The sequence below is a fragment of the Alligator mississippiensis genome, chromosome 14 (assembly GCF_030867095.1).
Source record: "Alligator mississippiensis isolate rAllMis1 chromosome 14, rAllMis1, whole genome shotgun sequence".
Taxonomy (NCBI): Eukaryota; Metazoa; Chordata; order Crocodylia; family Alligatoridae; genus Alligator; species Alligator mississippiensis.
Genome location: NC_081837.1, coordinates 45,517,041 through 45,539,545, shown reverse-complemented (window position 1 = coordinate 45,539,545; position 22,505 = coordinate 45,517,041). Strand labels below are relative to the sequence as shown.

General features: G+C 65.2%; 1 protein-coding gene across 3 annotated transcripts in view; it reads left to right on the top strand.

The window, feature by feature from the left end:
- Positions 1–4,390: 4,390 nt before the first annotated feature.
- SYT6 (synaptotagmin 6) overlaps positions 4,391–22,505 on the top strand; it is a 44,109-nt gene continuing 25,994 nt past the window's right edge. For all 3 annotated transcript variants that reach the window (XM_059717717.1, XM_059717719.1, XM_059717718.1), the window contains exons 1-2: positions 4,391–4,544; positions 20,931–21,267. In XM_059717717.1, the coding sequence (XP_059573700.1) occupies positions 4,391–4,544; positions 20,931–21,267 (491 nt within the window). The remainder of the gene's footprint in view (positions 4,545–20,930; positions 21,268–22,505) is intronic.

Below are 22,505 nucleotides of genomic sequence, written 5' to 3'. Positions count from 1 at the left end.
CCTCCGCGGGTACTAAACCACGCCAGAAGAGCAGTTATCCCCGGAAGCGCTTAAGGAAAACTGCCTTCATGGACCCAGATTCGTGGTGTTTCTCCTGCCAGAGAGGGTTTTCTGGAGGCCTCCTGTTAGGAGACGTCTGTGACCTACCATCAGCACGAGGCGGTGACCAGCCGGGGCCAGCGCAGCGGAGGCGGCCAGCAAGCAGGGCGTGCTGCTGTGTCCGTGCTAGCGGCCCTGCTCAGGCCATGGCCGAGTGCCACGAGAGGCTTTGCTGGTAGCAGGTGCAATGCACCCCCTCTCCTGCCCCTGCCCCTGCCCCTGTCACCGCCCCTCGCAGTGAGAGCCTTGCCCTGGCCACGGCCCTGCGCCAAGTGCCGTGCGACTCGCTGCACCCCGCAGGCGGGTGCCTGGGGTGGGCGTGTTGGCCTCAGGGCTGCTATGGCCAGGCTTTGTCGCTGCTCCTCGTGCCCCCGCCTGGCCTGTGGGCTCCTGATGAAGCTGCTGGGCATGGCTGGTGTCTGTCAGGAAGCCCCAGGGGAGGACCAAGGGGCTCGCTGGGGCGCATAGGGGAGTGTGCGCAGTTGCTGCTCTGGAGAGCCCAGGGCATGCAGGGGGCTGCGGTCGGCACTGGCAGCGTGAGGCATCAGTGGCTCCCGCGGCGGGTATCGTGCTGTGGCAGGGGGGCTTCTGCCAACTCCTCCCGGGCTGTGCAGGGCCTGTGGCTGGGGTGCCCAGCGCAGAGCCCGAGGGGAGGCTGGCGGGCACTGGCCCGACAGCTGGCCGTGCGGCAGTGGAGAGCTGCGGGCTCCTTGACCAGGCTGGGCCCAGCCCCCGTCGCAGGGCACGGACACGTGCACTCACTCCTTGGTGAAGCGCGCCGTCTGCACGCTTGGACAGTGTCTCCCTTTGGCGGCAGGTGCTCTGAAGCTGCCACGCGGCTGGGCTTGGGCTGAGCCATTGCCGAGCCTCCGTGCCGGAGCCCGTGCAGCCCAGGGAGCTGAAGGGGCAGCTGACGTGCAAGGGGGGAAGCAGGACATGGGCGTGAGGCCCTTCTGTGCGGTGACAACGGCGCTGGTGATTTATTACCCGGGAGCACCAGAGCCATTCAGGCACCAGTCGCAGCTGCGCCGTAGCATAACAGACACAGGGAGTGAATCAACAGCTGCTCACACCTAATTAACAATGCTTCTTGTAAAATAAACGGCGGGGAGCAGCAGTGCCCTAACTACTGACACCGGCGCCAAGCGGGGGGCTGTACTCATCCCGTCTGGGTAGGCGCTGCTTCGCGTGGCAGCGTGCTTGCAGATGAGCGGAGCCACGTAACGGGAATCTCAGCAGATGTGAGGTGTGCTGCTTCATTGAGAAGAAACCCCAGCAGCCCCCGCCCCCCCGGCGTCCTGGGTGCAGGCACAGCTCTGCCTGCGTGGCTCTTGCCGCGCAGACGCCCGTACCCACCTGTCCTGCAGCAAGAACTAGGCGCGCTCCAGGGTGACGTGACGGGTTTTCTTGCCAGCTTTTCCCCCGGGGGCTATAAAAGACCTGCGGAGTCTCTTGGCCCTGCTCCTACCCAGCACTTCCACCCCGGCCTGCGCTCAGAGGCACTTTTACAGTGAGGCTTGTTGGAGCCGTATCGTGGAGATGGCACCAAAGGCACAGGTCAAGAGCCTGGATGGGGCCTGTGCTGGGATCTGCGGCCCCCAGGAGCTGCGAAGCGTTGCCTTCTCTCGGGCGCGGGTCCATTAACTCACACCGTGTGCTGAGCCAGAGACAATGACTGGCCCTGGGCCCCCCGCCCCTTCTCACCTCTCCCCGCTCCAGGCCGCGGGAGTGGGAGGCTGGAGGCAGGGGCTGGCGGGAGCTGAGCTTGGCTCTGCCAGTGCTTCCCTCCGCCCAAGTGCCTTGATCTCTCTGCACCCCTGCTCCCCATAAGCGCGAGGCCGGCGGTGGGTGCTGCGTGGAGGCGTCCCTGGAGCGAGGCACCCTGCGCTGCAGGCCCTGGGTGCTTGTGCAAAGCGCCAGGGCGGTCCCGGGTGCCTCCCTGCCAGGAAGCCTCCTTTGTATTTAACTCTGAACACACGGGCATTGAATTAGGGAGCGGTTCCTCATCCAGGGCTGGCTGACAGCGCCCGGCCTGCTCTCGGCAGAGTGCATCAGCAGGTCGTTAGCCCGGCGCTGCTCCGGCCAAGCCTGGCTTCAGGACCAGCAACAGCCTCTGCTCGGCCCGCCCAGGCAGGACTGCGGCCGAGCCGGGGCGGAGCTGCCAGGTGGTGCGGGTGGCTCCGGCTACGGGCCCGTCTGCATGCAGGGGCTCTGCACAGCCCGCCCCGTGCTTCGCCCGCTGCCCCTGGGCTGCGCGGACCTGGCCGGGCCCAGCTGCCCTGCCCTGGCCGGCGAGGAGGGAGCTCGGCCCCCGGGCTGGGTCCTGCAGCGCGGAGCCTGGTGGAGCCCGGCGCGGGGAGTGGCCAGGGCTGTCCCCGGCTGCTGCCCGCCTGCCCACGGTGCCCATGGCCTGCGAGCCCCAGCCCTGCGTGCCCCGGGCCCTGGTGACGGAGCCACGGCCAGGCTGGGCTCTGGGCACCTTGCCACAGCCGGGCTGTGCCCGCAGGCTGGGCTGGGCAGAGCTGGGGCAGGCTCGGGCCTCCTTCCACCCCCTGCCCAAGGCCTGTCCCCGCCGTGCACCGACGGCCCGTGGCAGACGGCGCGGCCTTGGCCCACCGGCGCACAAAGGCGGTGTCCGAGGGGCCTGGCGCAGATGGCAGAGCAGTGCTGCCCAAGGGCCAGGATCAGAGCAGCCTTGCTCCCGAAGCAGCCTGGATCCTTTGGAGCTGTGTCCAATGATCCTATTAATTGAAAGCATGGAGGCACTAGCCCTCTCGGCCCAGCTGGCCTGAACAAATACAGCTCTCCCCTCTGCAGGCTGCTTGGCTTCAGGCACTGGGCCTCCAACGGCACCGACTCTGAAGCCAAGCAAACGCGGGGCTGCCTGAAGAGCTCTGCTGTGACAGGGACACGTGCGGTCACAAGCTGCGGAGGGAACCAGCTGGATCACACGTGAAAGCCACGGACACGTTGCCCCGGCTGGTTCCTTAAGCTCGGGAACCTGGCACCAGATCTCTTCAACGTGTTAGGCTGGGCCCGGGCTGCTAGAGGCGTCGCGATGCCCGTGAGCCCACGGCTCGGGGTGGCTTGTGCGCTGCTGTTCCTGGGCCCCGGCGGTCTCTGTGCAGCCGCAGCGCGGGGCGTTTTAGCCATGCTTTGGCCCCATCCCATGAGTGTTTGGTGTCCCCGCTGTCCCCAAGCTCCCGGCAGGCTGTTCCCCTCCCTGTTATGTCACATCACACATGCTGTTAATTAAAGAGCCACTGGAGCCAAATCAGTCCATCTCTGCAGCTGAAGCAACGATTTCTTGCAAGTAAGCGCTGTAATAGCCCAGTGGCCTGCTCCTGCTGGCCTGCCGGGCTCTGCTCTGGAAATGAAGGTCAATAATTAACCCGGGTGACTCTAGGTTTGACGCTGACGACTGGATGTCAGCGCTGATGAAATTAGAGCAACTTTCCCATTTCCAGACACTAAATGTCGCCACTGATCTCCGCTGGCACGAGCTCTGCCTGTTTCTGTTTCCTGAGCTGCGCCGGGTGCTCGGACTGTCTTCCGGGCCCGGCGCTGCTCCTGGGGCCAGACACCGGGGCCAAGCGTCCAGGGTGCCAGGAGGGCGAGGGCAGCTCCGGCCCCTCCCCGCCCCAGGGCCAGGGCCGGCCGAGAGCCTGCAGCCAGGTGCTGTGCCAGGCTCCCCGGCAGCGTGTGCCCGCGGGGGGAGCGCGCCGGGGCGGCGGCCGTCCGCTGCCAGCCTGGGCGCTCCGCCGCCTGCCCCGAGCACGGCTCGTGTGGCACGGAACCGCGTGGGGGAGACCCGCGCACGGCTCGGGCAGCGCCGGCCTGCGGGCACCGGGCTGCTCCTTCCTGCGGCGGGCAGGCAGCGGCGGGCCCCGGCCGCCGGGCAGCAGTCCAGGGCCCGGGCCCTGCTCGTGCCGCTGCCCGGCCCTGGCAGCCTCCGGCGGGGCGGGCGCGGGGGCGCGCACGTGTCAGGTCCCCGGGCAGGCCGCCGGGGTCGGGGATGCCGCCCTGCTGTCATGGAGGCCGGGCTTTGGGGAGGCGCCGCGCTCAGCGAGGCCCGGGGCAGCCCCGCGCCCGCACCCCCGCGCCGCCCGCAGCCGGAGCCGGAGCCGGCGCCTTCCCAGGCCGGCGGGCAGGAGCGGGGCAGCTGCGTGCCCGCCCGTGTGACCGCCCCTGGGCCCCGGGGGCGCGGGGCGGGGAGGGGCGGGGCGGGGCGGGCGGTCCCGGCTCTACATAGGGCCGGATCGCGGGCGGGCGGCGGGATGCGGCGCGGGCGATGAGCGCGGCGGGCGCGGACGGGCGGTGCCCGCGGGCGCTGCGGCTCCTGGCCGAGCTGTGCCGCGCGCGGAGCCTGCCCGGCCTCGACGGGGACACGTGCCGCGACGTGCTGCGCCTGCCCGCCGACCGGAGCCTCAGCCTCGCGCAGCCAGGTACGGCCGCCCGCCGCCCGCCGCCCCAGCCGGCTCCGGGGCGCGAGACTGCGCGGCCCCCGCCTCGCCCTGCCCTGCCCTGCCCTGCCCGCCGCCGGCACCGGCACCGGCACCGGCACCGGCACTGCCACGCGGGAGGCGGGTGCTGGCCGTGCTGCGCCGGGCCGGGCGCGCAGCCCCCGAGGGCCGGCCGGCAAGCTGCGGCCGGTGCCGCGCTGCTGCAGCCGCCCGCGAGCTGCCCTGGGCCGGGCCGGGCCGGGCCGGGCCGGGTGCTGAGACGCGTCCGCGGAGCTCCCGGCTGCAGGACGTGGCCAGCCCGGGCGCGGGCCGATTACCGCAGATAAGGCGTTTAGAGGGATAGTGAGACAATCCCGAGTTACTTTAGAGAGGATGAAAAGCTTAGAAGGGATATTGCGCTTCATGGCTGAAGGACTAAGCCGGCCAGGAGCTGCTGCGAGCTGGGGGCACACCACTCCCAGGAGCAGGAGCAGGAGCAGGCAGGTGTGTTCATCAAGCCCCTCTGCGCTGCCTGGTGCTGGCCCCAGGAGAGGAGACGGGCCTCTGGGGACACGGTGCTGGGGCCATGCCCTGCGCGCTCGCGCCCGTCTGGACACCCTGGACGCCATCTCCCCAGCACAGCGCCGCGGGGCCCAGGCGGGCAGCCCTAGGTGAACTGCGAGTCGGACCAAGCCCCAGGCGCAGCCTCGTGCGTTCGTGGGAGTGTGGAGGCAGCAGCTGCCACAGGACTTCGGAGGGGCTCCCTGTTGTCACAGAGCTAACGGCGACCCGCTCTCCCCCCAGGTCTGTTGAGCCTTTCCTCCCCTGGGCTTGATCTGGGGTAGATGTTACACAGATTACTAAGTGCTTGAACACGGTCGGTATCTCTTGTGGACAGACGGGAAACAAATGCTTCCCCGGCCAGACTCCTGGGTGCTTCTGCACACCTCTGCGTGTCTCTGGCTCTGTCGGGAGGGGGATTTGGGACTCGTGTCAGGAGCCATCAGAGAGCAGCGTTTGCTGGGGAAAGCTGCCGTTAGACAGAAGCTGCCCCCTTGTCCTGGCCCTGCCGACGGCCAGGCAGCGTGGGTACAGCACTGGCGCGCAGCGTGCGGCGCGGAGGAGCTGGCAGCGCGTGGGGGTCGCGCGCAGCGATCTGTTGTGACGGAGCCTGGGGCTGGGTGTGAGCGGGGCTCCCAGGCATCGCAGCAGAGGCTCTTCGGTCCCGTCCCGTCCCCTCCCGCGCCGTTAGGGGTATGCACCGCTCCCCCTGGCAGGGAAGGAGGCTGTGCGCCTGTGGCCTTGTCTCGGCGTCTGGGCAGTGTTGTGGAGGGGGCAGGCTGCTGCTGGCCCAGGCTCTGCCCAGGACAACTGAGGGGTTTGGTCGGGGAGGCGGCTGGTGCTGGCAGGGCAGGGAGGCAGGTGCAGGCAGGTGAGCTGCTTACCTGAAGCCTGGCCCGGGGCAATGCCAGGAGCAGAGGCCCGATCCCTGTGCAGCTGGCAGTGCGTGTGTTTTCGCCTTGCTGGTCTCTGGTCCCCGGCTGCTCCATCTGGGCATGTTTTGCCTGCCAGTCCCACGCCGCTGTGCGGTGAGGCTGTGCACTGCTACGCAGCAAACCTGGCTTCTCCCCAGGGGTGGCTGCCCCGAAGGAGCGGCAGGAACCAGTCCTGCGTTAGTCGTGCGTCTGTCACAGTCCAGAGAGCAGCTCTGTTGCCCACCACCAGTGCCATGCGTCGGTGCACTCGCTGCAGCAGGTCGTGTAGCCACCCTGCGAAATGCTGATTGTCCCGACGGCTGGCTGGCAGTGCCAGTCAGGACCTGCAAGAGGGCAGAGGCCGGGCCCTCCCGGGGCTCCAGTGTGGGCACACTGGCAGTGCGCACCGCGGTCAGAGCAGGGCGCCCGTGCAGGCTGCGGTGGTCTGTGCGCCCCTGCTGCAGGCAGGCTGTGGCCTGGATGGACAGGTGCACGCGGAGCGGACAAGAACTGTCTATTGATTTCCCATTATGTGACTGCAGCTGGCTGTGCAATCTGGGCGCGTCACACGATGCTGTAGCAGCTGCGTTGAACAAGTGCAGGGTCTGATCCTGAGAGGTGCCAACCTTACGTGTCCCAGGGCTTGCCCAGCACCCGGCAGGCTCTGCCCCGCAGGGACTGAGTCAGCCGGGAGATGCAGGCCGGGGACTGCATCCATCTCTGGAGCTTCTTGCTCGCTGCAGCCGGTGCCCTCGGCACCACGACCCCACGGGAACCCTCTCGCACTCAAACCCCTCTAGGTCCCTGCATCCAGGCAACATCTACATCTTCTCTTTGTGTAACGTCTCTGCAGCAATCAAAAACAAGCAGCAGGCAGGACCCCGCCGTGCTCAGGGGCTGCATCTTTCTGCAGTAACGGGGCCAGGATCAGTGCAGAGCGCAGGACGGAGGAGGGAGCTGCCAGGTCAGTGCATTCGCCCCAGGAGCCAGGGCTGCAGAGGCCTCTTCCAGGCTGACCCACTTGGCCTCCCGTGGCCAGGCTGGACTCTGGCTCTCACATTTAGTCCTGGCTGCCAGGTCCACAGCTGGTTGTCTTTCTGAAGTATGAAAACCAGACCCCAGGGCCCTCAGGAAATGAATGGCCTTTGCAGTCTGAAGGGAACCGGCTCTCCTGCAGAATTAGGATCACTTGGCTTTGGACTGAGTCACACTAATGACTCATTGCTAATGCCCTGTGGAAGCCGCTTCCAAGGCCCTGGGGTGTTCCCTGTGGCAGGGCCGTGAGCTGGAGGGAGGCTGCCAGCCAGCTCCGTAGGGGCGGGGTGAGGAAATGCCCAGACGAGGTGCAGCCTTGGGACAGCCTTCCCCGTTCCCAGCGCAGGGAGCCTGAGCCTGCCAGGACGTCAGCACAAGCTTGCCTGCAGCCAGCAAGCACTCCCAGGGAGGTCCTGGCAGGCGCTTGGGCAGCGACCGGGCACTGAGCACCCTAACAAGTCATGACACCCAGCTAGAAGCATGTTGGGAGTGCAAGCGTGTGCGTGTCCCCACCGGCTGCGGCCCAGCCTGGGGGAGTGTGGGTGCAGCCTGGCCCCTGGCACCCTGGCACCTGGATGGGGACAGAAATCGCTTTGGCTCTGTTTTGGTGGGAACCATTAAAACAGGAAAAATAATTTCTGAGCAACTATGTGCAGAGGGAGAGCAGCCCCAGTGTCCCCGTAACCCTGGTGGACACAGCAGAGCTCCAAGCAGGGGCTGCGACATGCAGGTGTGCGCGCTGAATTAGTGCACTGGCTGCAGCCCGCTAGGGTCAGTGTAGCTCGCCGGATGTAGTGTGTCGGCTGTAGCGCGCTAGATCCAGTGCGCTGGATGTCGTATGCTAAATGCACCAGATGCAGCGCACTGGATGTAGTGGTTTCCTCTGAGCCCTCCCTGAACAGCATGTTGAGCCAAGACGGTGACACGGGAATGACTGACTCGGGGTCCACCTCGCTGTATAGGAGCAGGTGCCCCTCGTGCTGCGTGACACACTGGGAATGGGCGCCCTCGAGGGGCGACTCCACACAAGGTAGAGCCTACCAGTGCTGCCAGCTGGGGGCCAGTCCTCTAGCTCCTGTAGCGGATGCCTGCCCTCGCTGCGGCGCATCCTGGGGTCAGATTCTGCCGTGGCGCGGGCGGTACGTCTACAGGTTGTATCTGGCAAGGGTGTGTGAAGCTGATGCTTAGACCCCTAGGCAGAGCGCTCCAGGGTCTGTAACCTGTGCGGACACCCGTGCACGGGTGCATTTCGGCACCGACGCGTGTGCCCCTCTGCATGCACAGCCCTTGCTACCCAGAGGATGTTTGTCTCTGCAAATGACAGGCACACACAGAGCCTTGTGGGTGTGCCACAAGCATCTCTGCACAGATGTGGGGCTGGGGCTGGGGCTGGGGCTGGCTAATTGCTGGCGGCTGAATTACTCCTGAGGCAGTGCAGGCAGGCGGACCAGATCTCTAGACTTTGTTGTGGACTGGGAGCCCGTTCCAGTGCAGCTGCAGGAGGCTCGCGCGCAGCCAGGGCTCGGCAGCTCCAACTCCATAGAAACAGCCAGGCAGATTGCTGCCGGCTCTCGCTGCGTGCGAGCGGGCCGAGGAAGGTGCCAGCCACCCGGCAGAGGAGCAGAAGCCTGCTGGGTAAGTCCACGCTCCCAAAGTTGCTTCCCTGCCTTGTTTTTCCCTCCCCGTCTTCCTCCCGTAGCCCCGGGGGCCGCGGCTGGCTCTGCTTCCCGCGGTCACCTAGATGCTGTGGAGACCAAGCATGTGCTTTTCAGCTAGTTCCAGTCGGAGCAAAGCCTCTGCCTGCCTTCTCCATTGTTGTGCAGCAGGGAGCAGGAGAGCTGGTGGTTTACGGCTTGCCGATGCTTGCTGCTGGCCAGCGCTGGCTCTGCTACGCTAGCGGCCGCGTGGCGTGTGCAGCCCTTGCCCGCATTCCATCCGCACGAGGGTGTGCACGGGCTCCACACGTGTGCACGCGTGTGCCTCGGGGCTGCAGGAACAGGGACCGAGCCAGACATGGCTCTCGGTGGCTGACACCCTTCTCCGTTTAACTTCATTGCTTGCCCCTCACTCGTGCCTTGCCCCTCCGCGCTGTCTCACTCTTCTCCGGTCTCGGTGCAGTCTCGGGCGCTCTCTTCCAGCCACCCGGGTTTCCTCAGCCTGAGAGAGCGGCTCGTACGGTCCAGCTCGGTATTTGTCCGGTTCCTCCTCCCCAGAGGCACGATCAGGGGACAAGTTGGTTTGTCTGACTTCCCTTTCCCAGGCCCAAGGCCTGCCTCCTTGCCCTGGGATGCAGTTGCTATCGGGACGGGTTAATGCTGGCCAGTGCTATCTGAGGGCAGGCAGGAATGCTCCCTGTACCAGACAGTGACTTCAGTATACTCACACGTTGCAAAATGGCATCCTGGAGGGGCCGTGGAGGGGGGAGACTTGGAGCTGCTGTGAATGCAATGTGTCCTGGGCTGGAGGAGAGGGCGTTGCTCTCTGGGGAGCATTTCACGGAGCGAAGCTGCGGGATGCTAATGGCCACCCCGAGCCACAGCTCGGTTTGTTATGCGATGGTGCGAGTGTCTGACATGATGGGAACCTGTGCAGCAAAGCCCGCGGGCAAGGCGCCAGCAGCCTGGCTCGTGCCTGCCCACCCAAAACATAATTAGGACACAAAACCCAGGGTGTCTGGTTGCACGGGGGCAGTCGCCGCACAGATGTTGCAGCCTCCCGGTGCCTCTGGGGCTGTAAATCATCTCATTTTCCACGTGTTTGCAACTGGTGCAAGGAAATAAACCCAGCATGGAAACACAGTGTTAGGGCTGTGCGGCGGACGCCCTCGGATGCTCCCTTCCCTGGGCCTGACAGCGGTGGGCACCCGCCCAGCGCTGGCTGCCCTTGGTCCAGCCCCTGGTCCCTCCGTAACATGCTGGTGCTAATATGATTGTTTCTGGTGCGTGCACAGAGCAGCACGGGCCGTTCGCTCAGGGGAGGGGGCGCAGCGGCCCCGCAACGCTCTGCGTTGGACTGTGGAGCTGCGGCCGGTGGCTGCTGTGCAGCACATCTTGGCGCTGGAGCTCTCCCTTTGTTAGCAGCTAATGGAGGCGGCAGCGGCAGCAGCATCTAACGCAGGAGCAGAGACTCCTCTGGCTGCCTCTGGAGCCAAAGGGCACTGTTTCCGTAGCGGCTCCATGGAGGGGCTGGTCCCCTCCGGTGTGGGCTGGAGGGTCTCCTCCTCCTCCTCCGCAGCAGCTCTGCAGCCTGCCTGGGGGCCGGCTGCCAGCACCGTCAGGCTGGGCCGGATCTCCCCCCGTGTCCACCCCCAGCACTGGTGCTCGAGAGAGGGCAGAGCGTGGTGGTCAGTTCAGCCTGCCCGCAGGCGCCGTAGGCCCTGGGCCAGGGCACGGGCTGGGGCAGGAGCTGCCCTAGGCATCTCAGCGCCTATCGCAGAGGCTCGTGTGCCAGCAGGGCTCCTGCCCGCAGCTGGAGCAGGGGTGTTTGGCGGGAGGGCAGCGAGGAGCGAGAGATTCCTGGGCAGCTGCTGGCCCCAGCGCGGAGTCGGCATCACTGACTCATTTGCAGATGTTGCTACAGCGCGTTTGGATAAGATGTCATGGGGTTAGCGCGCTGCCACGTACCGTAATTATACTCAGCAGGGCTTATAATAGCTTATTAGATTGTCATCTGTTAGGCGTAAAGCATCGACAACTGTTACCACCTCATTTATAACACCCTGGGGAGCGGCTGATTAAGACATAAACCCGCCTAAGTTGCAGGGATGCGTGTGCTTCCCGCACTTGAGGAGCGACTGCCTCGCGGCGCTTGGTCCTGCAGCGGGTGCCTGCCCTGGCCCTGGGGTCTGCGGGCTGCCACGGGCGGCCCGTGGGGCACGGCTGGGCACACTGCTGTCCCCGAGTGCCCCCAGCCCCTTGCGCAGGGTGGGAACCCGGCAGCCTGTCCCCCCGCCATGCTCGTGCCCCCTTGCTGGGGGCAGCCCTGGCCCTCTCAGCCCGGCTCTGTGCCGTAGGCCTGAAGGAGAAGCTGTGGTTTCTGTCCCACCGGTAGCGCGGGCCCTTTGGCCCAGTCTGACACGGGACGAAGCAGTCCCTGGGGCAGTCGCTCGCTGCCCTTTGCCCAGCTGGGAGGCCAGCTCTCCGCCTCCCTTGCGGAGGGAGCCAAGCCGCACCGCCCTGCCCCACGGGAGCTTTGTAATTGGAGCTGAAATGTCTGTCTCGCGGCTGTGAAGAGGTGACTGGGGTGGGCACCAGAGCAGAGGGACGTTGACCGCGCAGGGCAAGGCCGCCCGCGAAGGGGCAGGTCGGGCTGCAGCAGAACCGCCCGTGCCGCCCCGCTGTGCCCGGTGCAGGGACGGTCCCGCTGTGAGAGGGTCCAGGACGAGGCGGGTTTGGCGCTTGGGCCTGGTTTCCCCCCTTGTGTGGAAGGCGCTGGCTCTGCCGCAGCCCAGAGGAGCCGCAGCAAGCTACGTGAACGTCCCCAAAGCAGCAGCGCTGGGCGGGAGCTCGCCACTGTCGGGCCCAGGGAAGGGGCGTCCGAGGGCACTTGCAGTGTGGCCCAAACACTGTGCCAGTGCTGGGTTTATTTCTTGCACCCGTTGCAAACATGTGGAAAATGAGATGATTTACAGCTGTGGAGGCACCGGGAAGCTGCGATGTCTGTGCCGTGACTGCTCCGGTGCCACCGGACACCCTGGGTTTTGTCCTAATCATGTTTCGGATGGGCAGGCACAAGCCGAGCTGCTGGCACCTCACCCATGGGCTTTGCTGCACAGGTTCCTGTCGCGTTGTCAGACCCTTGCACACCATCACACAACAAACCGAGCCCGTTACGTGCGAACCCATGTCGGTGGCGAGCAGGCGCGGCAGTGGGCTCTGTATGGTTGGGGTGAGAGCCCCCCAGTGCCAGGCACTTGCTGCTCCACGGGGCACCGCAGCGGCCCGGCTGCAGCAGGGTCTGTGCGGAGAGGCGCGGCGCAGCGGCCAAGGCGGGTGCCCCGGACAGCCCCTCGCACTCGCGGGCGGGCAGGTGCAGCCATGCGGTTGTCCCAGCGCCCTCGCCAGCGCAACGTGATGGGGTGTTTCGGCAAAGGAGCTCGGCCAGAGCGCCCAGTGCCTCTCCAGGCAGCGCTCCCTTCGCTGGGCTGAACGCTGCTCCGCAAAGTACCAGGTAAGGAGCCGAGGGCCCTGAGGCCACGTGGCGGACGAGCGGTGTTTGTGGCTACCACATCATCGCTCGGCCCCACCGTGCCGCACATCGCCCTCCGAGCGGGCACCTGGGGCTCTCCTAACAGCGCTTGCTGCAGCCTTGCTGGTGGCCATTGCTTGGGGCTCCCAGCGTCCGGCGCTGGCGGTTCCCTTGGCAGTGGCTGCTCAGCCTCCGCGCTCTGGACCAGCCCCGAGGGGAGGCCGTGCTGCTTCCTCCTGCGCCGCGGGTGACGCCTGCTCTGGGCTGGCGGGAACGGCTGCACGGCAGCAGTGCCCGGTGCTGCCGGCCATGGGCTCAGGGTGGCCCCAGGCATGCGCTCTGCTGGGGCCAGGCCTCTGCAGCTCTCATCGCCCTGCCTGGGATGCAGAGGTTGCAGCCCTTCCTTGCTGAAAGCAGGCGCCCTCCACCCCAGCTGTGGCCTGCAGAACCGTGCATAGCTCTGAGTCCGTCCTGGGAGGATGATGCTCCGTGCTTGTGTGCTACGGACTGTGTCTGTCGCCCCAGGCTCTGGAAATCCCCCCCACCCCGCATGGTCCCACAAGAGGGCCTGAGCCCGCAGGCAGCCCCGCGGCCAGCAGTCTCTTTGGAGCTCCCTGCCGGGGCCTGTTCGGCCGTGAGCGAGGAGCGCATTCAGAGCCTCGGGCCCCACAGGTGGGTCCCAAGCTACCAGCATCCCGCTCGACACCGTCCGGGCCTGGCTGCTGGTGCTGGAGCACGTTCCTGCCGTGTGTCGGGACAGAGCTGGTGTGGAGCCCACCCTGTGCGAGCCCCTTTGCTGCTCAGACGTGTTCGCTTGGAGCCTGCCCTGAGCTAGCACGTCGGTTTAGTGCCGCCGAGGGCATGGGAAGCAGCAGGATGTGGTGAAGCAGACATGGGGCGCTTGCTCACCATCTGCTACCGGGACGGGGGGTGAGTCGCAGCTGTGAGCACAAGGGGCTGGCAGCAGGGAGGGAGCCCGTGTTTGTGGATCCGCACGCGCAGAAAGGCGGAGGCCGGCCAGCTTGCTGCCTTCGGGGATGGGTCCTCTCCCTGCCACGTGGAAACGTCTACCTGTGCTCCTCGCCCTGCTCCTGGCGCTGAAGGCAGCACGTGGCGTGGGGCGCTGGGCAGTGAATCCGGCCGGCGTCCCTGGGCTCTGCTGTCTGGCCACGCGCCGAGCCATGGGATCTCTGGGTGCCTTTGGCTGGCTGGAGCCACGGAGGCCCCTGGCCAGGCGCTGGCACAGCGGTGGGTGGGCTCTGCAGGCCAGGAGACCGCCGCTGCCCGCGAGGGAGGTCGCTGGGTGCAGGCAGATCCCAGTGCTCATCTTGCAGGGCGGGCTACGTGGTCTCACGCCCCAGGCTGTATTCGTGTGCAGCTACTCTGGTCCACAAGCAGGACGTTGCAGGACCTCCGCACCGCGTCCTGAGGCGGCAGCTCTCGGGCACCAGCATCCGCGACCTCGGTGGAGGCCTGCATCCCCCTGTGGCACGAGGGGCGGCTGGGCGAGCGAGCCGGAGGCCGCCCGCCTGCTGTGCTTTGTGCCGCCGCGCAGCCGCCGGCTCCCCGCGAGCTCTCTGTAGCAAGCAGGTTGTCTCCATGCTTAGCGTGCAATAATGAGATGTTTTTGATTTTATAATCTTATATAATTACTCTCAAAATAGCCTCTGATTCATCCCTGCCTTTGAAGTTAGTGCTTTGCATTCCAATACGGTCTCCCATCGAAGGAGCCCTGTGTAGTGGCAAATTAAACTTTTAAGAAGTCTTTTCTATCTAATTGAGGCCTTGGCGGAGTGACTGAAGTCCTTTGTGTGCCCGTGATGCGGTGGCAGGCTCTCCCCTCCCTCTGCAGCGCCCCTCCAGCCGGCTGCGGCGGGGGCTGGCACCCCGCGTGGCACCAGCCAGCCTGCGCGTCTGGGGGGCGAGCAGTGCTGGGCGCCGCGTAGCTGGGGCGGCCTCACCCCCAGGGAGACGGGCTCCTTTCCACGCTGAGAGATGAGCTCGGTGGGGAACAGAGCGAGCGCAGCTTCAAACCCTCTCCCGCCTCTCTCCTACCTGGAAACCCCCCAGATTTATCTTGTGAGGATCCTAGCCCCGGCCTTGGGGGCCGGGGGAGCCGTTGGGATGTGCACAATGAGCTTCACCTTGCAGGAGACCTTCCCGCCCAGCTCTCTGGAGCAAACTTTGGGCTGGACCCGATGATCTTGTAAGGGGCTGGAAGGGACCTCGCAATCTATGAAACTCTTCTCCCACGCAAGCAGGTACCAGTCCCACTCCTCTGCGCTGCCCTCCATGCAGTTGCTTTGGGTCCACTTCCAGGGCTTGGCCCTGCGACAGCTGGCCTCACAAGGGCTGTCTCGGTGGGCGTGCAGGTCCAAGGGTGGCACCTGCGGCTGGAAGGGCAAGGGGGGCTGAGGGGCTTGTCCCTGTGTCCCCGGGACGCGGGCAAAGGGAAGAGCTGGAAGAGCTGAGGAGCCTGCGGGGCAGCCTGGCCCTTGGCGCCAATGCTGGATGACGGGGGCGTGCCGCTTGGCGCTGGGCTGAGGGAGAGGTTGCTTTGCCTTGCTCCCTGCCACACGCACGATGAGATCATGTCTGCAGGAGGACACAGCTCTGCCCAGGCCCTAATTTTTTTTCTCTGACCTGGTGCCTCAAAAATTGCTGAGAACTTAATGAAATATCTCCCCAGCAGCAGTGACGCGCCCCTGGCGGACACGCTCCTTTTCCAGCAGCACCGTGGCGGTGCCTGACGACGCGCCTGGCCCCGCCGGTGCCGGGCGGACTTGGCTGTGACAGCTGCTACTACCCTCCCCAGCTCAGGAGCCTGCCATCGCCTGCAGCCACCCAGCGAGCACGGCTGCTTAATTAAAATGGGAGGCAGCATTGCAGCGCCACGCATCCCTCAAATAGCAACAAGTAGCCTGGGGCTGTGCCCGTGAGCACCGGCACACACTTGGGTTGGTGCCTGGCCTAGGCAGCGTGGGCTCACCACGCACGTTCCTGCGACAGGCTGGCCTGGTGTGAGCGCAGCTGTGGCCGGGCACCAGCTCGACCCCACGCGCTCCTGTAGGTTTTCCCTCTGCTGCATGTGCATCCTTACGGTGGGTTTATCTGGGGTGCGGGGAGCCACGCTTCTCGCCCACACTGCTTAGGCATGACTCGCACTGACTCCTGCCCTTTTTCTGCCAGGCCGTGCCCTGCCACAGCACCCTGGGCACACTTGAAAGGACTCGTGCCACTCCGCCAAGGCCTCTCTTCTCCAATGCAGCCTCTCAACCCAATGAATTGCTAAGGGGTTTTCTCCTGCTAGAAATAATTTCTAAGTCCGGCCGGGGCACGGGCCCCTGCAGCTCAGACACCAGGCCGGCCTGCCGTAGCACCGCGTGGGGCCGACCGGACGCCTGGCCGCAGCGGCTCGGCTTGCTGGGGAGCCTCGTCCTGCCGCGAATAGGCTGCGGTCGTTCTGGCTCTTCTGTTCGGACTTTCCCAAATATCCTCGCTGGTAACTCCAGCCTGGGCAGTGTGACATCACGCGGAGCGTGAAACCTGAGTGCTAATTATGCCGTACTTGTCTAATGAGTTTCCATCCGAGATGAAACAAAATGGAGCGTTCTATTAACAAGCTGCCTTTGCAGGCCCTGGCCGCGCTGGGGCTGAGGGCGGAGGTCCTGCCACGCGTGCAAGGCCCTGTGCCTTATCAGGCTGCACAGATGGGCAGGAGAGGGGCTTCAAGGCAAATTCCCAAGCTCCCCTGGATGAGGCCGTCCCAGGACCAGCAGGGAGGGAAGATAAGCCTCCAGGGAGCTTGCTGTGGTCTGGGGACCAGAGGACAGGCTTGCGTGCATTGCCACGTCGGGTACTGCCACGCTGCCCAGTTGGGGGTCTTGCTGGACAAGCTTCTGCGTGGGGCAGCCCGTGGGGCTCCGCCAGCCCTTGCCAGGAGCCACTGGCTGCTGCGTGGCCGCTTCCCCGGGGGCGAGGCGGAGGGTCAGTCCGGGGCAGGCAGCCCCGTGGGGTAGGGTGGGGTGAAGGTCTATGACCCGGCTCCTCGCGCGTGCGAGCGGAGGCTGCTGGGCGGGCTGGGGCTGAGGAGAGCTCTGTGCACGCGTGGGCAGGGCTCAGGGCCGTGCCCTTCCCGGAGAGGGAGCAGACGTGACCCCTCTCCTCGGAGCGTGCCCAGGGCAGACACGGCCCCGCAGCTTCCCAGGCTGGCGCTGGTTGCCCGGCCTGTGAGCTGCCTGCCAGCGGGCTGTCCCCGTCGCCTCTGCCTGCCGCCCTGCCACGCCGTGGGGGAAGAGCAGGGCGTTGCTCTGCCGGGAGCTGCTCTGCGCGGCTCCGCGCTGGCTTCGAGGCCTCTGCTCGCTGTTTGCGTCGGTGCCAAGTTGCGGGTGCAGGAGACGAGCCCTGCGCCTTGCACCCCCGGGGCCAAGGCAGCAATAAACACCCAGGCAGCTCTCCCGGGAGGCGGCGCTCGCCGCCGGGGAGAAAGCCGCTCCACCTGCCCCTTGTTACACAGCACCTCGCGGGCAAGCCGACGGAGGCTCTCCGAGCGCGCCTTTATAGCACAGGCAGCCGAGCGCAGGACTTGCGGTCTGCAAACGCTGCTCCTCTGTATCTCCGGCTTGCGCCGTTATCCGGGTAGGTGTCGCGCCCCACGTCCCAGCCGCAGCGTCGTCCGGCCGTGGCTCCAAGCTGCCCTGGGATCCCCGCGGGGCAGGTCCCTTGTGTTGCCCGCGTGGCGCTGGCACTGCTCTGGCCGCTCCGTGGCCTGTACTTTGGAGCTGACAGGCCAAGGTGCTCTCCCTGCTGCCCGCTCCCTGGGGAAGGCACAGGCAGCGAGAGCGGAGCCTGGCCTCGGCCACTTGCGTTTCCTGCCCCTTCTGGGTTTATCTCTTCAATTACAAGCTGCCAGGGAAACTGCCATATTAGAAAATGGATTTTCTTACATCTTGCACAAGGGAACTGGATTAAAATGGGGTAACAATAGCCAAGCGAGATAAGAGGCTCATGATGAGCTGCAGAAGCTGTTCTGGGGTCGTGCAGCCCTGCTTGCCTGATAACAAAATGCCAGGCAATGCTGTTATTTTGGAGGGGGACGGGAAGGAAACCCTCCCTGCCTTTTCTGTATTTTTTCTAAGCGGCAACTTCTTCAGAAAGCAGCACCCGGCCCCATCCCTCGCGGCAGCGAGCCGCGTGCTGTAGGATCAGGTGTGCCGCAGGGCCGGGCACCAGAGGCTCGTGGGTTGGGGCGCGCCGTGGCCAGAGCGATGGGCTGCGGGGCTTGTGCCAGAAGGAAGCCCGCGCGGTTACTGCCAGGCCTGCCAGCCCTCACCTGCCTCCTGGAGCGTGGCTCCACAGGTCTGCGCGTGGCAGGCTGGCATTAGCAGGCAGAGCAGTCATTTCCCCGGCCCACGCAGTGCCCTGGAGGGCCCTTCAGGGACATCCACCTGCTCCGACGGCAGGAACGTCCAAGCTGTCGCTGACAGCAGGGCTGTGCCCAGCAGGTTTCTTAGCTGAGGAGCCGTCTGTCGTAGAAGGTGAAAGATGTTCAGAGCAGCCCTTTCGGGCCCCAGAAGTGTTTCCGTGCCTGATCTGCTCCCAACCCGGGCCTGCACCTCGTGCAGTCAACTGAGGTCAAACTCCATCCAAGCAATATTCAGGTTTGATAAGCCCAGATAGCTTCAGTGCCATCCTCGAGCCCACCCATGTTCCTCTGAGGCGCAGGCGCTGGTTTAGTAAACCCCTGGTCCCTCTTCCTGGGTTTTGTCTGAGCTGTCAGAGGAAGGATTAGATGGTCAGGCATAAAAGCATCCCTAAATCCCAGCCAGCCAGCTCAGCAAGAAGCAGCATGGACTTAGCTCCATCACAAACCGGCAACAAGTTTCCAGGGGGGATAACTGATCGTTTCTGGAGCTTTTCATTAGCAGCCGTGGTGTGCTTAGCAGAGCTGTGCGCTGCATACTCCCCTGCCGTAAACGGAAAGTTCCTTGCAACGCGGCAACTTCTGGCAGTGATGGATGCTGCGCTGCAGCTGCCCAGGTCCCCGGTAGCATCCTACGCTGGGATTTCAATGATCAAAGGGCATGCACACAAAGGGGATTGCTGGCTGAGCCCTGACATGGCTGGGTAAATGTAAACCTGCCAAGGAGCTTGGTCCTGAACGCAGCCCCACTGGGCCGACGGCTCTTGAGATGTCTGTAGACGTTCAGTGTATTTGCTGCTCGGGTCTTTGGTGCGGAGAGGGCTGAGGCTGCGCGCCTTGGAGGGTGTCGGACCCTGGCAGAGGGGCGCTGCTGTTCGCCAGTCGGTCCGCTGCGCTCAGGGCACCACCGGCAGCAACTGTCTTGTCTAGTTATCCCTTCAGACCTCCTTTCAGTTGCTAATTATAGGCATAATTTTAATAAGGATAAAGATGTTTACATTCGCAAGGTAGCTCCTAGTCACTGAAGCTGATGCCTGGCGTGGGCGTATGTGTGCACACACACACCCACACACCCCCTGAGCTGGGCCTTGGGCCACAGACGTCTGCGAGGGATTTGAACAACCGTGCCAGAAAAGCTTCCCCCGTTTCAGAGAACGTTTGCGAAGGAAAGAGCCTGAACGGGAACAACAGAAACATTTTCCTCCATCTGGCTCCTTACGCTTTCTTATGAAACTGCTTGACATTGAGAGCCCTGGGACCGGTGCCAGGGTGTAGCTCACAGCGCTGTAAAGCAGCAGCGCGGTGCTCTCTGCTATGCTGAGAACACAATTAGCCAGGTCTCCAAGGAAGCTCCGCTGTTTGTTTTGTGCAATCCTATTTATTATTAAATAAGACAAAAGCCATCCCCCCCGAGCCGCGACGCCTCCTCCCTCTGCCCCGGCGGTAATGGCTTGTGTACGATAACACCCTGCAGTCTGACTCCCGCAGGCACCGACCGGGCTTGGCACAGGGCTGGGGGAGAGCCTGGCCTGACTGCAGGAGCTTTCCAGCGCCACTGCCCGAGCCCCGCTCCTTCCTTCCTTCCTTCGTGCCACCGCTCAGACCCTCCTGCAGGACAGGGAGCCCGCGGGACCAGAGGTGACAGTCTCCGCGGACCCGTCTCGCTGCCCGGGGATGTCACGCCACGCGCACGGGGTGCTGCTCTGAGCGGTTATTCCCGTTCCTGTCAAAGCTGGGCCCTGCGTGCTGGCAGTTGTGCTCCCGCAGCGGAGGCTGACGGTGCAACCGGGCTCCTGGAGAGGCTGTCTCCTCCCTGCACAGATAAAGTCATGTTGTAATTTCATTCTGAGAGTCTGGCGTTTTGTTGAGATGAAAATTTAAATCTCCATCATGTTCCGTAGCTCTTCCCAGGCGCAGGCATTACAGCTCTAATTATGGCTGGACCCAAATTAAAACATATGATCAAAAGAAGCAGACCTGCTGGAAAAGCCTTGCGTGTTAAGGTGAGGCATATTTCAGGGATTAGTACAACAACTGCTGTAATGAAGAACAGCTGTGAGCTGCCTGGATTGGCAGCCGGAGCCTCAGCTGCCTGGGAAGGATGGCTTTGGAGTGGTTTCCTTTTAAACTGCAGTTTTGGGGCAAGGCAGGTGCCACGTAGAGCTCCTGAGGGAGGAGAAGGTGTTGGCATTAGCTAGATGCAGGCGTGTTGTGAACCGGTGGCGTGAGCTCGGGCAGTCTCGGGCAGACGGATGGAAACGAGCAGGCAAACACCCGGCTCGGGCTTGTGCCCGGGCACGTCAGTGCCTGCCTCCCTCCCGCTGGCGTGTCCGCGTGCTGTGCTTATCTGAACAGCTGGGTGAAGGCAGAAGCAAAAGGCCTTTGCCTTCTCCTTCTCGCAGACCGGATCCAGCTCCAGCTCCCTGTGCAAGCCGGGGAGAGGCTCCCGCTGCCTGGGGGCGAGGAGGGTGGACCAGAGGGCTGAGAGCAAACCCCACGGTGCTAATGCGATGTACATGGGGCCGTGGCCACGCAGCTCCTCTCCTCTCCCTCCCGATGGGAGCCTGGCAGCAGCTGAGCGGGACCTGGCTGCGGCTCCTGGAGCTGAGGTGGTTCATGGCTGGCGCCAGAGGAGAGGGGAGTTGCTGGAGTCTATCACGTGGGCGCAGACCCCCTGCTGCCAGGCCCTAGGGTGGCCGAGCTCCTCCTGTGCCATGTGGGGGCATCTCCCCCATCCCACCGGCTCCATCCTTCCCTTGGTCACTGCTGCACCACTGCAGCGGTGGTGGCTTGGCCCCAGAGGGCTCCAGTGGCGGGGACGCGTGCACCAGGGTCCAGGAGCTCGTCCTGCTGCCAGAGCCGCACTGGGCTGGTGTTGCCAGCTCGGCGTCCGAGCGCGGGCCACGAGAGGGGCAGCGCGAGGCCTGCGGCGGGTCACGCTGCCTGCCTGCCGTCCCCACGCAGGGGAGGCCGGTCCCCACGCCGAGCACGGCGCTACCGCCCAGTGTTTCGGCACCCTGGCGCCGTCCTGGCCTGGGCGCTCTGCAGACCCCTCCGCGGGCCCGGCAGAGGCAGTGGGCGCAGCGGGCTGTCCCTGGCGGAGCCGCTGTCGGGGCCGTCCTGCTGGGCAGCGCCACCGTCCACCGGCCCGTACGGGTTTCTCACGACCGCTCTTTCTTCTCTTCTTTCCTGCCCTGTCCCGTCCCGTCCCGTCCTCCCCTCTCCTCCCTCCTGTCCTCCCCTGTCACTGTCACTTCTCCTGCCCTGTAGAGCTCTCCGTCAGCCTCCTGGCACTGGTAGTTATTGTGTGTGGCCTCGCCCTGGTGGCAGTCTTTCTCTTTCTCTTTTGGAAGCTGTGCTGGGTGCCCTGGAGGCAGAAGGCTGTTCCCGCTAACCCCGCCAGCGCCCCCAGCGAGCCGGACCGCGGCAAGGAGGCCATGGCCGACAAGCTGAAGGACACGGGCACCCTCGGCTTCCTGGAGGCAGCGGTGAAGATCAGCCACACGTCCCCAGACATCCCGGCAGAGGTCCAGCTCTCCATGAAGGACCACGTCATGCGGCACGCACGGATCCAGCGGCAGACCACGGAGCCGGCATCCTCCACCAGGTGGGTGCTGCCTCGGGCTCTGCACGGCCGGCGCTCACGCCTGGTGGCACGTCTGCCTTGGCTCGGGTCCTGGAGCCATCCGCCTGAGGGCTGGGCAGCAGTCCCGTGGCATCCCAGTGCCGTGGAGGCTGCCGGCAGGTGCCCTCACTGAGGGAGACACGGGCTTGCTCTGCACCTGAGGGCTGCCGCGCACATTGCCAATGCGGCACCTCCTGGGTGCGCTGGGGCTGGCGGGCAGAGAGGGGCCTTGTCCCCTCCTGTTGGCAGGACGTCCGGCCTGGCGCGGGCAGCCGCGAGCAGGGTGGGAAAGTGCCCGTGCAGGGCCAGCGAGCCCCAGCTCCCAGGTGTGCTCCATCCCACGTGTGGGTCCCTCTGTGCTGCCCTCTGGGCCCATGGCACAGCCTGGGGGGCAAGGCGCCAGGCCCTGCCCTTGGCGCCGGCGCGGCAGCAGAGCTGGCCGAAGAAGCAGCCAGCCTGGGTTTCTGCTGCCCGGGGTTAGAGGCTTTGTTGCTGCCTCCTGCTACGAGGCCCAGACCCCCGACAGCGCCACGGTCTGAGCAGACATCCCTGGCTCCGCGGGCTGGGCGCGGGGAGGGACCGAGCGAGGATGGTGAGCGCTGGCCCCTGTGCGCACAGCAGAGCCCGCAGCACTGGGGCGGAGAGTGCGGGTCCTTGCCGTTGGTGAGGGGAGGTGTGTAAAGCCCCACGGGGCAGCTGCTGCCCTGGCTCTCCCCGGGCGTGTTCCCGGTGCGAGTCGGCCGCTGCATGGACCCCATGGCTCGGCTGTGCTCGGCAGGCTGGAAGCGGGCACTGCCATGCCACGTTGCTCTGGATCGTGGGCACGAGATGGGCCAGCTGCTGCATTAAGGCAATCGCACGCCAGGCCCTTGACGGTGCGGCCGGACTCAAACCCTGTTACCGTGACTTGACCCCATTGTGTCAAGCTGTCGATATGCTGGTGGCCACTTGTGCGGGGTGAGGCCGCGCCAGGCGGGCGCAGGGTCAGTGCCTTGTCAGATGGAGTTAGGCCCCGCGGCGCTCGCGCTGGCTTCTGCGGCTCAGCGCAGGGCTAATTGGATAATGGGACTGACGGGTCGCTCCCTGCCCGGCTCCGCAGGAGCTGGATTTCAGGGCCCCGATCAATGCTTCCGCATTAGCCCAGAGGCAGCGCAAGGGCCTCGGCCCCACGTTCATCCACTTCCCCGGAGCTGGGGACCCGCTTGACGCTGAGGACGTGA